Below are 17,172 nucleotides of genomic sequence, written 5' to 3' on the forward strand. Positions count from 1 at the left end.
AAACTTTTTGCTGAAATACATGTCCCGTATATTGTCATGACATCTTCTCAGGTACATGGCCATGCCACCTCCAAGAAGAGTGTTATTGCACAGCTGAAGGAGACTTGTAAAGAGTTGGAGGATTTCATCAAATCTAGCACTACCATAAAGATCAAACTTGAGAAATTGATGAAGGCTTTAATGGAAGAAGAGAAAAAGGAAGATGAACAAGATGGTGATGACAATGTAGGAACTGATGTTGAGGACTCTGCTAGTGGGGATGATGTTGAAACTGGTGAAGAGAAAGAAGCTGAAGGAGAAGAGTATGTCACTGCTGACTCAGATAGTCAGGAAGATATCTGATTGAAGTTTTTTTTATTTGGTTGTGTTTTATGGTCTCTGACCAGGATTTTATGCACCCTTAAGTGCCCCCTTGTGTGTGGTAATTAACTTTATGAATGTGGTTTTTCTGTTTTGGTTAGATGCTTACCTTTGTCATATTATGGCTAAAAAGATGGAGTATTGTCTATGTGCTCTAACCACTAACCACTAACTGCCTGGATGTGTTTAAGGAGGAGTTCCTGTTCTGGAACTTTCTGGGTTGTTGTGATGTGATGTCAAACATGATGTTTTGACATCAACTTGATTGAGGAATTATTTTTGTGGGTCGTTGTGATGTGTTGTCATACATGATGTTCTGACATCAACTTAACTGAGGAATTATTTTTGTGTGAAGTTATTTTTCTGCTGCATATACCTCAGATGTATGTTCTTGAACATGTCATGTTTGCTTTGGATGATCCCTTAAGGGGGAGTCCTGGTTATGTGTGACAGGGGGAGTACATAATTTGTCTAGTGTGATTGCTTGATTACCTTTGTGATGTGTGTGTTTGATTTATTTTTAAACCTATGTAGTTTTGATTGTAACCTGGACTGTGGTGCTTGTATGCAAGGGGTACTTGGTTGTTTTAGCCAAAATTTGTCAAAGGGGAAGATTTTTAATTCTCTGTATTTGTGATTGGCAGTAACTTTGGTAAAACTAACTTAGCTGCAACATGTTGAACAAGATGTCCTAACACGTGGCTCCGAAATCTTGTATGAACCGGGTCTTACTCTTGGTAACGGTTGATTGATTAACTGATTACTAAATATTCTAGGAATATTAAGTAATCCCATGCAATGTCCAAGAGTGAGGAATCAGAGATTCTATTTGATTTTAAACTTATTATGTTTTCTAAATGTTGAGACATTTTAGGAAACTTTTGATTATTAACCTAACATTATGCAGCTGTTTCATTATGTGTATGAGGCCCAAATTCTGTTCAATTTGTGGTTATATAGAGAATGCCTCAAACCTAATTGAAGTACGAAGAAAAGAAGGTGTTAGTGTGGTGTTAGGGTTTGATTGTTCTTGTTAATTATGAACCTCTCTAATATCATCTTGATATATGAGTAGGATTATGTCTATTGAGTTGTAAGGCCTGTCAAACACTCATAAGCTTTTAAGAATTGAGTGATTGTATGTCTGTGAAGTGTGACTTCATAATATTTTGTAATTGTTTGAATTATCATTGTTGTGATTGAAAGGGAAGTGAGAAGGGTATCATACATAGGAGTGTCTTAGGTAGAAGTTAAGCACGGATAGTGATTAGGGAGTAGATTGTAAACTAGAGATAGTTTGTAGAAGGTCTACAAACTAAGACTATTTAGTGGATTTGCTCCCTGGCTTGGAAGCCCCCAGGTGTAGGTGTTGTTGTACACCTAGTTGGATTAACGACTCTGTGTGTTCTGTTATTTTCTGTTCTCATATTTGTATGTTATCTTGTTATTATGTTTTAATCAGATATCAGTGTCTCAACATCTCTTAGGACATCTGATATTTGCATACCAGAATTTCAAGGTTGGTTTAACCAAGGAAGTTTATATTGACATTGGGAAAAACTTCAACGGAAGGAGTCTGAAGAATATGTCCTTGATAACTGCTATCACTGACCCGTTAGAAGCTCTGGATATGAATATTTTCGCCTCTAGAAGAATTCATATTGAAGATTATCCAATCTTCACCAAGGAAGATCTCCAAGAAGTTATGGAGTCATACATTACTGACTGTCTAGCAACAAGTGTTATTCTCGTAGCCTATTCCTTTAATGAGATTCCAGATAATACTCTTGATGTTTACTCTCTCAATAGGAAAAGTAAGCCTAAGTCAACAGGTGATGAACCTTATGGAATATCCAAGCCTCCAGCCAAGATGGCCTGAACCTCTAACATCTTAAGGAATACTATGGGACCAAAAGCAGAAGCTATAGGTTCTGGGAGTGCTAAGCCAATTGAAGTGCCTACTACTCATGATAGACCTCATGGTAAGTCTCCTATAGCTGAGTCCTCTTTTGAATTTGTTCATACTGTCAACACTACTTCATCTACTCCTCTCCAACCTATTCCAACACCTTATGTATCCATACCATTTAGAACCATCTCCAATCCCAAACAAAAACAACCTACTGTATCTGATACAATTACTAATTCGGTACCTAAACCATCTGCAACCAATGTAGTTGAACCCCCCACAAATTCCAAAAAAACTTCTCTCACAAATTATAAACCAGACTGAAAATATAATTTTTGACCATCCCACTGTTATAAACACTGTACAACCATATGAACAAACATAACCACCAAATTCTAAAATAGTCCCCACTGAATCTCAACCAAATCAACAAGAAAATCCACCTTCTGAAAATATCCATACATCCTTCAACATTATCATTCCAGAAGCTCGCCCCTTTCCATAAGACACACCAATACCACCAATTATACCCCCACTACTACCAACCAATGTCACCTTGAACACGATGGGGATATAACCTCGGTTACACATACGAGGTAACGAAGGGTGACATGAAAACTTATAACTTTATTAACAAGGGGAAAAGTGCCACTGGTCATGAGTTCGATCCCCAACAGTTGCGTTTTTTTGGATTTTCAAAACTGCGGTACTTTTTACCTCGGTTTTTAACAATAACCGAGGGGTAAAGTCCTGTTTACAAAATTTTAGTTTTAAACTTTTTTTTTCATTTTAATCTACAAAGCATCAAATTTGTTGAAAAATTCTAAATATTCCTCATCATCAACAACAACACCAAGAAAAATAACAAAAACAAAATCAATAGAATCTTTAAACATTAAATCTCAACAACAAAAACAACAACAACAACAATAAAATCAACAATAAAACCCATGAAATCTTTAAACATTAAATCTCAATGACAATAATAATAACAACAAATAAACAAAATCAATAGAATCGTTAAATACCAAAATTTCAACAACAACAACAATATTAAATATTTTACTTGATACAACTACAACTAACATTAATAAGTTACTTTCATATTTTTCTAACTAACATTAAACATTTTTAAAAAAGAATTACTAGAGAAATTACTACGTTAATAAACTAATGTTAAATTTTTTTGATTCTCTTCCTTTCATTATCATTGTTTTCAATATGCTAAGTTAAAATTGTAGCACTTTGCATCTGTAGCGGTAAATTAATGACCATTAAGTTATAAATAAACTTAACGTCAATAAAACCAGAGTCACTGTCGTGCTTTTATTGTTTCCAAAGGAAAAGGGAAAAGTACGAACAAAACCCAAAGATAAGAAGTTTTCAAATCAAAACTAATAAAATGTTCGAGATTACAGGTAAGGGGGGTGGTTACACAAAGGGAAGGTGTTAACACCCAAAGTATCATAGGTACTCCTAGGGAGCCCTTTTTAATGTGTGTATGTGTTTTGGTATAAAAGATGTTTGCAATAAATAGAGTGTGGGGATGAGAAAAGAATTCATTAATTATATTTTTGTGTTTGACAAGACCTTCAGACTTGTGCCTACGCACCAACATAAAAATGAGGGATCAAAACCTCGTAGTTCGTGGTATCAATTTCAAAGAGAGTGGACTGCTTTTAATAAAAGTTAAGTTTAAAAGAGGCACAAAGGGCCTAAAAGTTTGAATGAGTGTTGGTTCTTTTTGTCTTTTGAAATTTTAAGTCAATATGATTAGATTAATTTACAAGTTTGATTTAAGAAAAGAGTTTAAAAATGCAATGGCATAAAGCCAAAGTTTCTAATTTGCAATAAAGTCTATATTTTGAAATCATAAACAAAGAAAGTTTTTGAAATGGGGAGAGATTTTAAATTTAAGAAGTGGGAGGAGATGAAGAGACTAATCCTTAGCATTAAATTAAAAGTTTAAGAGTTGAAAAGATCTGAACAATGGGATGCAATCCATCAGACAAGAATGTCATGTAGAAAACCCACTTTCCCTTTGGACTTTTGAATCAAGCAATAATCAGCAAGCAATTAGCAATATGAAGAGCAAGGCATCAAATAAAGATAGCCATATCCAAGCAAGAAACTTCACAGTCTCTTTTATCTTCTCATGTATCAGATGACATACTCCTTGATTAGCTCAAAATAAGACATTAGACACAAGTTCAAAGTAACAATTGTATTAAGATCATGTAGCAGATGAATTCATGTGGATCCTAATACTTGCATCAGATGAAAACTCAAATCACAATAACTTGGTCTAAAAAATATGGGCATTGGCCAAGTCCTTTTTGCATAGGGAATGTTGCCTAATTCTAAGTCCAAAAGCTCAAATCAAACCAACAGTCCACACAAATATTTTTTAGGTTTTTTTTTCGATTAGGTATTTTAAGGTCCTAAGACCACAAACACAAACAAGATACATAAACAAATATATATAATCACAATATATGGCTCAAGTGAGCAAAGTGAAAATGACATAAACATAAACAAGTTAAATGATATGTAAATGGCAAATGAAATGGTAAATAACTTGAATTTAAATGGCATAAAGTAAATGACTTAAAAATAAAAGAAAGAATAATAAAAGTTAGTTAAATGTTAGTTGATTAGATGTTAGTGGAGTTTTGTTTTTCAATTGATTAAGTCATTCTTTGAGAACACTTAATCCTCTATTCACAAGCACGAATCATTGAACCAAGACATCTTCCAAAGGAAGGAAAAAATGCTAAGTTTCCACATACTACCATGAAAGGGGAGAGACTTACAATCTCACTTACTAGAATGCTATGTCTTTGGGTTAAAATTTAGCTATATGTTAAGCAATCATAATTGGACATATGTAGAAGTCACAACTATCTGAGGTCGGGCAATAGTTTGGTGTTAATGCATGTTAGAGATATGGTATAATGAATCATACTCCTAAAACATACCACACACAAAAATAAAAAGGATCAAAGGATGGACATATCTCATCCATACTTGTATTGGTTCATCTAACACAAAGTTATTGATAAACCAATTAGCCTTAGGATATTGAGACTTCATTGATCAATGGAAGGGATGGGAAATAATGGGATTGAAGATGAAGAGGGAGGGGAGGTGAGAGAAACACAAATTGGTCATGGGAGGAATTTTATCAAATTAAAATCATTCATTCATTTTGGGAGATGAAATGTACATTTCATTGATCCCCTAAATCCAATGATTTTAATCCAACAAAACTCAAATCAACCTTGACCAAGGCCCAAACACATAGTCAAACTTCACAAGTCAATAAAAATGGCTCAATATAATTTCTACACAATTAATCAATTAAAATCAAATTAAAATGCATTTAAATTAATTATGTTTGGTCAAAAACCTAAAACCTCTTCAAAACAACAAATAAATGGCCAAGAGATTTATCATAGGTCAAGCAAGGTCAAAGAACCTTAGACAAAAAATTTCATAATTTTTAAAAAGTCAGAAGTATTTTGAAACAATTAAAAATATGCACAAAAACAATTAAATCATGAAAATTTTCAAAATTAATCCAAAAAATAATTTTAATTCAGAAAATGAGAGAGGAAAATATTTGAATTTTTTTGGTGAAAGTCCCATATTTTTTGGATTAAAAATGAAATTAATATGAATTAATTAAAAATAAGGGATTAAACATAAAAATAGAAAAAAAAACAAGGGCCATCAGATCTCCCTCATTAATTAAGGTGGTATATTTGATGGCCAAGCGCGCGCTTCCATCATGTTCTGTAGTCAACACGTGTACACGCGTGGTAATCAGGAAGAATGGCTCAGATGAAAATGTTGGACTCAGATCAAATGGCTCAGGTCAAGCCAACACATCACCGAAGCCCTAGCTCCGGTCATCTTCTCCGGTGAGAGCCACCAGACTGGTCCAATCAAAACCTCATGAAAAATGGAAAATGAATACACTAATTTGAAGGAAAAATGCTCGGGAGCCCGAACCTGACCTTAATTTTCTCCAATTCCAAGAATATAAAAAGATACAGGGATTTGAATTTTAAGGATAATGAACTAAGTTGCTTCGATTTGACCTCAAAGCAACTCAATCTTCCTGCCTACATTGATAGGACTTCAGACAACCAAAAATCACAAAGAGTGGTGAAGAATTGAGGGAGAATCGAAGAGAAGAAAATTCTGAAAATTCACCTTCAATGGAGCTTCAGATTTGCACGATCTTGATTCCAATTGTGCTTGGCCTTGCTTCAGATGCTTGTTGGAAGTGATTAGGATCAATAAAAGGTCTGGACTCTTGGAGTTTCAATATCAAAACAGATGAAGGTTTGAAACTCGATTTTCAAAGAAAACCTTCAAGATTATCCTTCAATGGTGAGGGTTTGGGATTACAGGTTCAAAGCTTGGGCATGAGGTCCTTAATTCTGAGCAATGATGGTCTTATTTATAGGCCATGAGATTCAATTCCACACACTTCCAAATTTGGCAAAAAAATGAGAAATCTTTTTGCATGCTTGCATGAGCGTGTGATAGGCCCATCAAGTGATGTAATTAGGTCCAAAATTGAGTGTGAATCATGCTGAAACCATGTTGCTAAGCCATGCAATCGTGTATGAAAAGTGGAAGTTGAAATCATCCAAATGGTTCTTCAATTTGCACCCATGTGCAAGTCCTTCATCCTTTGGCCAAATGAGATAATCTTGAACGTTTTGGAAATGTGAGATCAAGGGGAACAAATTTCATGTTTAACACTTTTTCATTTGAAGCTTGGATCATGATGAATTTTGAGGTGGAAGTTTGGGAAATCAAACATATTTGAAATTTTCTAGTCCCAAGTCAAATGTTCACTTCTTCCACCTTGAATAACATTTTATATGGAATTCAAATGAGAAAAGTTCCTTCATAAAAGTTATAGATATTCAAAACCTATTCAATTTGGTCATAAATTTGACCTTATTTGGATTTGTAATGAAGGAGTTATGCATTTTAGAAGTTGAGGAAAATCATTTGTTCAATGGTATTGGTCCAAAATGACCTATAATGTTTCCTCTTGGAACATGAAATTTCAAATTGAATTTGAACTTCCTCCAAACCTAAAAGTTTAAGTAGACACACTGAATTTTATCATGGAATTTGAATGGATTTAATATCATAAAAATTGAGCAAGTTATGGTCTTGGGAAGTTGACCTCCAAACTAGGGTTTAGACAAAATGACCTATAATCTTTCACCATAAAAAATGACTTTAATAGAAAAACTAGCTCTATACCTCAACACGAAATTTGTTTATAATGTCATTTTGAGTAACTTTTATCTTGGAATCATTTTCATATGATAAGTATTGTAGGATATAGGGTCTAGGGAACCCCAGTTTTGACCAGTTGACTTTCTCTGGTCAACCACCATGAACCATCTTGATAGCTTGACATTCTCTTCACTGTTGGGACTCATGGAGGATCATATATGCATAAGATGGTGTAATATGAAGTATACCTTCAAATATTTGATCAAATGGTGAAGAAACTTGCTGAGGAAGTCATACAAGATACCTAGATGAATTAGAGCTTCCAAGGCAAACAAACTCCAAACTCTTGATGAATTCTTGATCAAAATGATATTTGAAGATCATGGGGATCTATATATGATGCTTAGAGCCAATGTGAACAATCTCTTAATTAATATCCTTGCACTGAGGGTCTCAAACCCTAGATGTGAGCTTGATGGAGCATAGGTGAGCACACACACTACCTACAAAAGAGTTAAACTATTTATTGACATATTTTTGGTATTTTGGTTAGTAAATGATGAAGAAAAAGTATGATACAATCAAAATGTACTTGGTGATCTCTCCTAATGCAAACCCAATGAATGAAGGGTTAGGAGGATGTCAAGGTGTGATCCCAATGCCAATGCATATGATGAAATAACATGAGGGATCTTAGGGTCAAAATTAGGGTCTTACATCATCCAATATGGATAGTTGTGGCATTCACTTTTTAATTAGTTGGTGAGAGTTTCACACTGATCATTGATGTTTCAAGGACGTGTCCTCTAAATACTTTATCCCTCATTTTTCAGAAAACTGAGGTAATATGTCATAAAAAAATTATAAAAAGATTAAAAGGTGTTAAAATGTAGTTGCTGGGATTCAAAGGTGTGTCCTCTCAATACTTTACCCCTCAGTTTTCAGCTCAACCGAGGGAATATATGGTATTTTTTAAAAAGAATTTAAATGTGACCCATCTATGGTTTACACCTTGGTTTTTTGTTGGGTGAGGTGAAAGTTTCGTGATGAAATGTATTATTTGTAGTAGTACCCTCAACCTAGCACCATAGATGAACCTGTCATTGACACCTTTATGGAACACATCAAAAACAATGATCCTTTAACCTCTAATTCCTCTGACCAAACCATTAGCATCTCATATGATACTAAGAAAGAACATGAACCTAAACCTATCATTGACCCTGAGGATATTGATGATCTAGTTAGGCAATTTTAGTCAGAAGAGAATGAGTAGCTAGACACTGTGACGCAAGATTGCACAAAGGTGTTAATTCTGCTGAGAGTGATGTTGCTTGGGCTGAGTTCAGAAGATGCATGAATTCACATTCCTGGGAGCTGAGAGAACTCTGCTACAAAGTTGCTCAGAAGAGATTTCATACCAAATTATCTAGAATCATATAGCCTCTTGTGGAGAGGTTTACTCCAAAACCTCATCCTACCTCTGAAGCTAAAGTTGAGACAAAAGTTACTCTTCCTCCTCCAAAAACTGAGATTGCAACTATTTATGGAACAAAGCCAGTGAGGGAAGCTGAACCCATTCCTCTTGTGCTGAAGACTCTAGAAAAACTCAAGCAAGATAATGATCATGTTAGGACTTGCATGGACAAGCAAGATGACATGTTCAAGGAATAGGCCCAGACTGATACAAATATTGAAGGGCTGCTTCAAGTCATCTTGTCAATACTGCCACCCCTAACCTAGAATCCAAAATGTTTTAAAATGTTGCTTTCTTTTGTTTTTTATTAAGTTTTTATCTTTTTGATTATGGATATTTATCTTTCTGAATTAAATGAAGTTTCCTTTGTATTTATCTTTATTCTTTTTCCATTTATCTTTATCTTTTTGATTGATAATAAAGGCGGAGAAGAGTGGACACAATTTTGATATATTTATTTCCCTTCTAATCCCAAACGTTTCTGACTCGATACTTCATTCTAACATTTGACTTTGATTATTAATCTGGGAACTTTGATAAAGTTCACCAATATTACTAAGGAGATCATTTTCAGTCAAGTTAACCAGGTCCTTCAGAAGATAAGTTAACCAGGCCTTTCAAAAGTTCAGTTATTCAGACTATTTAGTTTTAAACTTCATAGTTAAACATGCGTTAACTAGGCTTATATGGTTTTTAGACCAAGTTCTGATAAAAGCCATTTTTCAACCAGACCTTGATACAAGAAATTGAGAATTTTTAATCAAGCTCTGATTCAAGGAAAATGTCCCATCTAGATCTGATAAAGTTTAACCAAAACTCTGATACAAGACAAACTATTGATAACCATACTTTTTGATACAACACATTCTAATACACGAAGTCAAGAAAGTTCAAATCAGAAGAAATTTCAACCAGTCTTCCTCGTACATGGAAGTTATTTCTTTCATGCTGATTGAAATGTTTTATGTGTTCAAATTATTTTAAGTCTTAAACTCAAAGGGAGCTTGCAAACCTAACTCTGAAGTTTTAAGTTAAGAAATAATTTTAATAGTATAAAACTCCGGGGGAGCTTACAAACCCCATTCTGATGCCTTTATGTGATTAAACCAAGTAAAAAGTCTTCATTAAAATTTATGATTTTGTCATCATCAAAAGGGGAAGATTGTAAGAACATGATTTGGTTCTGCATCTGACCTTATGTTTTGATGATAATAATACATAGACTCTTAGAGAACAACTTTGTACCCTAGTGGTTTGTTTAGTGTGCAGATCCTAGATACAAGTTCTAACTCTGAAGAAGTGATGTGTGACATCATTAGATTCTGAACCTGGTGTACTTTGACTTTGAGATGTGTATTCTACAAGATATTCAAACTCTGAACTACTCTAATCAACACTTTTATACATCGTCTATCCAAAGTTTTATGACTCTAAAGCTTCTGACATTGTCAAGCTCTGAAGTCTTGTGCCCAAACAACTCTGATGAACTGTGTCACCAGACTCTAAAGACCAGGTTCTGATGAACTAGATCAAGACTCTGAAGACCAAGTTTCTGAAGATTCTCTCAACCAGACTCTTACTCTTCTTCTATGAATGCTTCATCACCTATTTATCAAAATCCCCCTGAATATTAAAGATAAGATCAAAAATGTTTTACGTGAGAAAATAGTACACAATACAAGATCAAATATTCCTTTCACTACACTAATTTTATGGGATAAGGACTGTACTATTGTACCATTGTGTCTCCCATTTTCACATACCGTTATGCCAGGATACAACTACATTTTTGTATTCCACTTCTACCTTCCAATGGATCTCTTTATTGCATATATAAAAGAGTCTTGGAGAAATGGAATAGCAACCAAGTGCTAAGAATATCATTACGAGAATATTGCATACTTTGAATATTATTAAGAGAAAATAATAATACACACCAGGAACTTTTGTTCTTACTTTTCATAGAATATATTTTGTGTGAAAAACCTTGTATTTAATTTGTGTATTCTGCTTTTCTAGAAGCATTTTGTAAACACACCTTGTATCTCAATCATTGTGATTGTATTTCCTTGAGTGACTAGGGTTTTGTCAGGATTACTCAAGAAGACATTGACAATTGGTCTTTGTGTTATAATCAAGTTTGGTTATAGTGGATTAAGTCCTTGTGATAAGACAAAATCACCTTGGCGGATGGACTAGAGGTACCTTTGTTAACAATAAATCAGGATAAACGTAATTGCATTTATTATTTTTGTTCTTAGTTTTATGTTTGTCTCTTTGGGTTGCAAAAGTTTTTGTTCTTGATGTAAGTTGTGGATGTAGAGTGTTTCATGTGGATTGATGTGTTAACAATATCTTGAGTATTTAAAATAATGACTTTCCCCTCAGTTTTATAAAAAAATCGAGGTAATATATTACTTGTAAAAAATGGTGAATGATAAAAAATTGAAAGTAACATGTCTTGTTTCCTTTTTAGTTTTTTTTCATTCACCATTTTTTGTATTTGAATTGCTTGTAATTTACAATATGTTTAGGAATAAATTTCTTAATATTGTCAATCGAGGAAAACAATAAATTATGGAGTATTTTCTTTGATTGATAACATTGGAAAGTTATTCCAAAAATACAACAACAACATTAACACCATCATTTGAGATAGTTGCAAGAGCAGAAAAAAATGTTTTGTTTAAGATAGAAGAACATTAAATATTTTTTCTGTCTTGCAATCCATCCCAAAGAATGATGCGTACAATTTTGGAACAACTACATATAAGTTAGGTTTAGGATAAAATATGGTTAACGAGTGCTTTAAAAATAAAATCCGATTATCTAATCGCTTGATTATTAAAGAAAACTGAAGAAATAGATTATTAATTAAAAAATAAAAAATAAAAATAAAAAGAAAGGCACCACTTTTAAAAGAATAAAAATATAAACCGCATTTGCAAGGACTTGAAGCATGTTCTGAATTATTTTTTCCCTCGATTATATTTAGAAGCTAGAGGAATATGTGGTATTTATTTATAAAAAAAATAAAGCATGACGCTCCTTAGTATTATACCTCTGTTTTTTGTTGAGTGAGGTGAAAGTTTTGTCATTAAATGTTTTATTTGTAGTAGTGATAGTCAATAAGTTCTCTGTATAACATTATGATTTTACACTTCCGACTTATGATTTCGTCACAAAATAGTTTAAATATTAATTATGTTGTGTTTCTTTGCAACCCTCTCTTCCAGCATGTGATGATTATGATCCTAAAGATATTGTTTCCATAACTCCAACTCCAAAAAGAAGAAACACTAAAAATAGAATGCATTAGTTCCCACACAAGAGTCAAATTCATCGTAAAATTTTATTTTAAAGGTGATCAAGCAAGCGAAGATTGAGAAAATCAAATGACATTCTAATCTGTTGTATTTCTAACATATTTTGTTTCTAGATATCCTTATTTTGATTATGTTGTAATATAATGTATTTTACTCAATCAAATGTTATTTGATACCTTCAAAACTTATTTAAACATGTTATACATTATTCTATTTTTATACTTTCATGCCGGATTTTAAATGTCTATTATGAGCTTTAATAATTAAAAAAAAATAACAATTCTTTACTGTTGCTTTATTTTTGTATTCTATAAATAACTGGTATTGTTATATATCGTTTATTTATAATATATCATCATGTTCTTATGTATACAAAAATAAAGCACGTTGGCACTTATGTAAAGCCTAAAATTTTACGTATCCTTACAATCACTTAATAAAATTTCAATATCGTTTAGATCATTTCAAGTTGAAAGGGCCCTCAGGCTGTCATGCTTAGGAGGCCAAGAAAGGAAAGTTGTCACTAAGGGGAAAGTCATCAAAGTCGTTCCCTTTTCTATCGCCTTGTCATCTCCTCCTTTTTAAAATATGAGGTCGCCCCTAAAAAAGGGTAATAGTGTGGAACCTGACAAAGTGCCAATTTATATGGATGTTTTCATATCCATAGACTTGGAGATGGGTAATTTCATGGAAGGCGGTGGCACTTTCTCTTCAAAAATTAGATCTTCTACCACTCCTACCATATAAGGGTTTCACTTCTAGAAGAGGAGTTTTTTTTTTGGAATTTCCTTTACATATGATCATCTCAATGCCACTGACATCGTAGAGAAGGAAAAGTTATTGGGTTCTCAAAAACTGTTATAGCATCTCATCACTTATCTCATGAGAAAGGAGTGGGATTGGACTGGGAATTTTAAGAAAGATTCAGTGAGAATCTTTTATGATGAACCATCTAGTGAAGTCGAAAGAGAAGTTCGACAGGAAGAAGTCAGAGGTGAAGCAAGCACAAGCAGACCTCAAAGAACAAGACACATGCCTGCAAGGTTGCAAGAATGTGTGATTACATCCGATGATGTGGTCAATGAAGAAGGTGAGCTGGTACATTATGCTTTCTAAGCAAATGTCGAACCAGTCAATGCAGCTGAGGCATCGAAAGATTCGAAGTGGATGAAAGCAATGAACGGATAGCTGAAGTCAATTGAAGTCAACAACACTTTGTCACTTGTCAAATTGCCCCAAGACAAGAGGAAATCGATGTGAAGTGAGTATACAAGGTAAAGTTGAATCCCATAGGAGAAGTGACTTGACACAAGGTGAGACTTGTGGCGAAAGGATTTCTTCAGAAAGAAGGAATCAACTTCAATGAAGTTTTTACACTTGTTGCTAGGATCGAAATAATCAGGTTGGTTGTTGGTCTAGAAAACATGAACAACTAGCAGATGTGTCAAATGGATGTTAAATGTGCATTTCTTAATGGCCCCTTAAAATAAGAAGTTTATGTTGCACAACCAGCTGGATTTGTGAAACAAGGCAAAGAAAGAAAGGTGTACAGGCTGCATAAAGCTCTGTACGGACTTAAACAAGCTCCAAGAGCTTGGAACAAGAAGATATATGGCTTTCTAAGGGAAAAGGAATTTATGAAGTGCACAAGTGAACATGGAGTATGTGTAAGAAGAAGGAAGAGTGAGTTGCTTATACTATATCTATATGTCGATGACTTGTTGATAACAGGTAACTGCAAGAAGGAGATCGAAGATTTCAAATGTGATCTCAATAAGGAATTTGAAATGTCAAATATGGGTGACATTTCATATTTCCTTGGCATCGAATTCTATAAGAGTGGTAGAGGTTTGATGATGCATCAAAGAAGGTATACAAGCAAAATACTCAAGAGATTTGAGATGCAAGATTACAACCTAACTTCGACTCCAGCTGAGCCCATATTACAATTGTCGAAAAATTCAGATGAAAATGATGTCGATCCAACCCAATATATAAGACTTATTGGGTCACTTCGATACCTTTGTCACACAAGGCCTAACTTAGCATATAATGTATGTATGGTGAGTAGATTCATGCATAAGCCAAAGGTATCACATCTAGCAGCGACAAAGAGGATATTAAGGTATCTAAAAGGAACTCTCGACTATGGTATTTTGTTTCCTGCAACTGATAAAGGAAAAGAATGCAAATTAGTGGCATTATCGTCGTGCGAAGCAATATACATAGTTGCTTCTCTTTTTGCATGTCAAGCAACATGGATGGTGAATCTGGTCGAAGAGATAACAACAAAGAGTCATGGAACAATTACCATGAAGATCGACAACATGTCAGCTATCAATTTGGCGAAGAATCCGATAGCACATGGTCGAAGCAAGCACATCGAAATGAGGTTCCATTATCTTCGAGAGCAGGTAGCAGATGGGAAGATGAATGTGGAACACTGTAGAGTCGAGAATCATATTGCAGACATCATGACAAAAGGAGTACAGATCTAAATGTTCAGAAGACTAAGAGTTATGATGAATGTAGATAGCTTAGACACAATGAATTAGGAGATGTGTTAAGTTGCAATTCCTTGTGTCGAAGCAGGTTGTCGACAGAACAAGGAAGTGTCGAACCACCTAGTGTGTTGAGTTGTGTTAGTGTGTCGAAGTGTCAAAGCATGTTACTTCACACAAGATTTCGACTTAGACCTATTTTAGTAGTGTTAGTTATTTTGGGCTTTTATAGTTTTGGGTTTTGGCTTGAGGTCTAAGTTAACCTAAATCTATAAATAGAGGGAGTAGTCCTTATTTTTGTAATAAAGTGAATAGAGTATTCATAACATTGTATTCACAGTATTTTGCAGTTGTAAAGTGAATCAGAAATTTTCCACAATTTGTGGACAAAGAGAAACTCTGCAAAATTTTATTACTCTTCTCCTTCATCGTTCTTTACTTTCTTTCTTTCTCCATTGTTCTTTTATTTCATTGTTATTGTGTGGGTAATAATAATATTGTTCATCAAGATTGATTGAAATTGTTCATAGGTTTTGCGAGATTTCCAACAATAATTTCTTTGATTTGATTTTTATTATTTTTACAAGTGTATAATTTCATATTATATAGACCGACTCAATCAATCCGGAGGTCCCGGTTTAATCTAAAAAATAGGCTTAAAAAATGAATATATATTAAATTTTTGAAAAAAAATATGTTTTCACACCTAATTTTAACAAGCAGATATAAAATAGATTTTGAAATTAGTATGATTTAACACCTATTTTTATACAAACAGGTGTAAAATGTATAGTTGTAGTAATTAAAAAAATATATGGACTCCCAATATAGCACTCTTTGCATTTGTTAAAGGTCTGGCATGCTGATCTTAAACATAATTTTCTCATATTTTTATTCCTTAAATAATACTAGTATTTAAGTACACTGTCATATTTTTACCGAAAAATAGTAAAAATCATCACTATAGGTAAGTAATCATTTTAAATAAATGAGAGAAATGGACGTAATCATTCTTTATGAGCTTTTTACGAAAAAAAATCCATATGTACCTAGTTCAAATTTTGGAACTAAGGGACGTAATCAATTTCACCAATTTTCGAAACATGAAAGACGCAATTTACAAGATGAGATAAACCCTCAAGCTTTCCACATGAAATCCTTAGGACTTCTGAGATTCTACTCAAAGGTCACAAGCTCACAAAGCCACACTACAAATACACAAATACTCGTCCTGCTATTCAACCTACTGATCACTCATCATGGGTTTCGTTGAGACGTTTCAACTGAACGGAGTACATATCAAAACAACTGTAACAAGTACGCAGAAAGATGTCGACGATATTCTATGGTCTTTCCTGCGTCCCGCAAATTATAGTGGACCAAAGGTTATCGGGTTTGATATCGAGCTGTCGATGGTAGAAGATAAGGTATCAGAAGAAGAAACTCGTGAAGATTCGGAATGTGCAACTCTGCATCTATGTAATGGCATATCATGTCTTATTATTCAGCTATGTCATTTAGAATCAATTCCCACATCTCTGCTTAATTTTCTTCGTCTTCCAGATTTTACTTTTGTGGGTGTTGGTATCAATCATAATTTGGTTAAACTTGAGAAGGAGTGTGGGATTAGATGCAGAAATGCTGTGGAACTTGGACCTTTGGCTGCTAATGTCATGAAAATGCCTCATTTGTGTTTCTGTGGCGTGGATGAATTAGCTTTTGCAGTCAAAAAGTTTGATCTTGGGAAACACAGGCCTTTAACAACGCTCTATAAGGATTGGGGTCAAAGTAACTTTGGGAAAAAGCTTGCTAAACTTGCTACTATTAATGTTTACTCTTATTACATGATTGGGAACACATTGCTTAGTACTACTAGTTAATCATGTTTTTCAGTACCTTGCACTGGTTTCATTGCTTAGTATTGTTTCTTACCAATGGTAATTAAGCTCATTATGCCGTTGAGACGAGTTTAGTATTGTTTCTTACCAATTTGGCAGTACCTTATATTAATCTTAACCAGTAAAGCACGGACACTATGTATCAAATATGTTAGTATCCTATATGGTGATACATTATGATACAAGACTAGATACATATGACTAGATACGATGCATTCTAGATACACACATAAAAATATGATAATAAGAATTTATTTAAAATATTTTATGAAAGATAAATATATTATGGTAATAAAATTTTCTTTGATGTGAAAAAATGTTAAGGTACTAAAAAGAAGAAAGCAATGTTGACGTTCTTGAGAAAAAAGTTCCTAAATAAATTAAAGTAATGTTATGTGAAAAGAAAATTATATTTTTTTTGGTTGAAAATTCA

The 17,172-nt window shown here is 33.7% G+C and overlaps 1 protein-coding gene across 1 annotated transcript; it reads left to right on the forward strand.

Moving 5' to 3' along the window:
* The first annotated feature begins 16,100 nt into the window (after nt 1-16,100).
* On the forward strand, nt 16,101-16,721 carry LOC127095605 (uncharacterized). Its single transcript, XM_051034276.1, has one exon. It carries the CDS (start codon nt 16,101-16,103, stop codon nt 16,719-16,721), a length of 621 nt encoding a protein of 206 aa, XP_050890233.1.
* Nucleotides 16,722-17,172: the final 451 nt, after the last annotated feature.

The sequence above is a fragment of the Lathyrus oleraceus genome, chromosome 6 (assembly GCF_024323335.1).
Source record: "Lathyrus oleraceus cultivar Zhongwan6 chromosome 6, CAAS_Psat_ZW6_1.0, whole genome shotgun sequence".
NCBI classification, from domain to species: Eukaryota; Viridiplantae; Streptophyta; class Magnoliopsida; order Fabales; family Fabaceae; genus Lathyrus; species Lathyrus oleraceus.

Excerpts from the sequence above, each read along its gene's own strand:
- LOC127095605 (XM_051034276.1), top strand. The coding sequence starts at position 16,101 with ATGGGTTTCGTTGAGACGTTTCAACTGAACGGAGTACATATCAAAACA.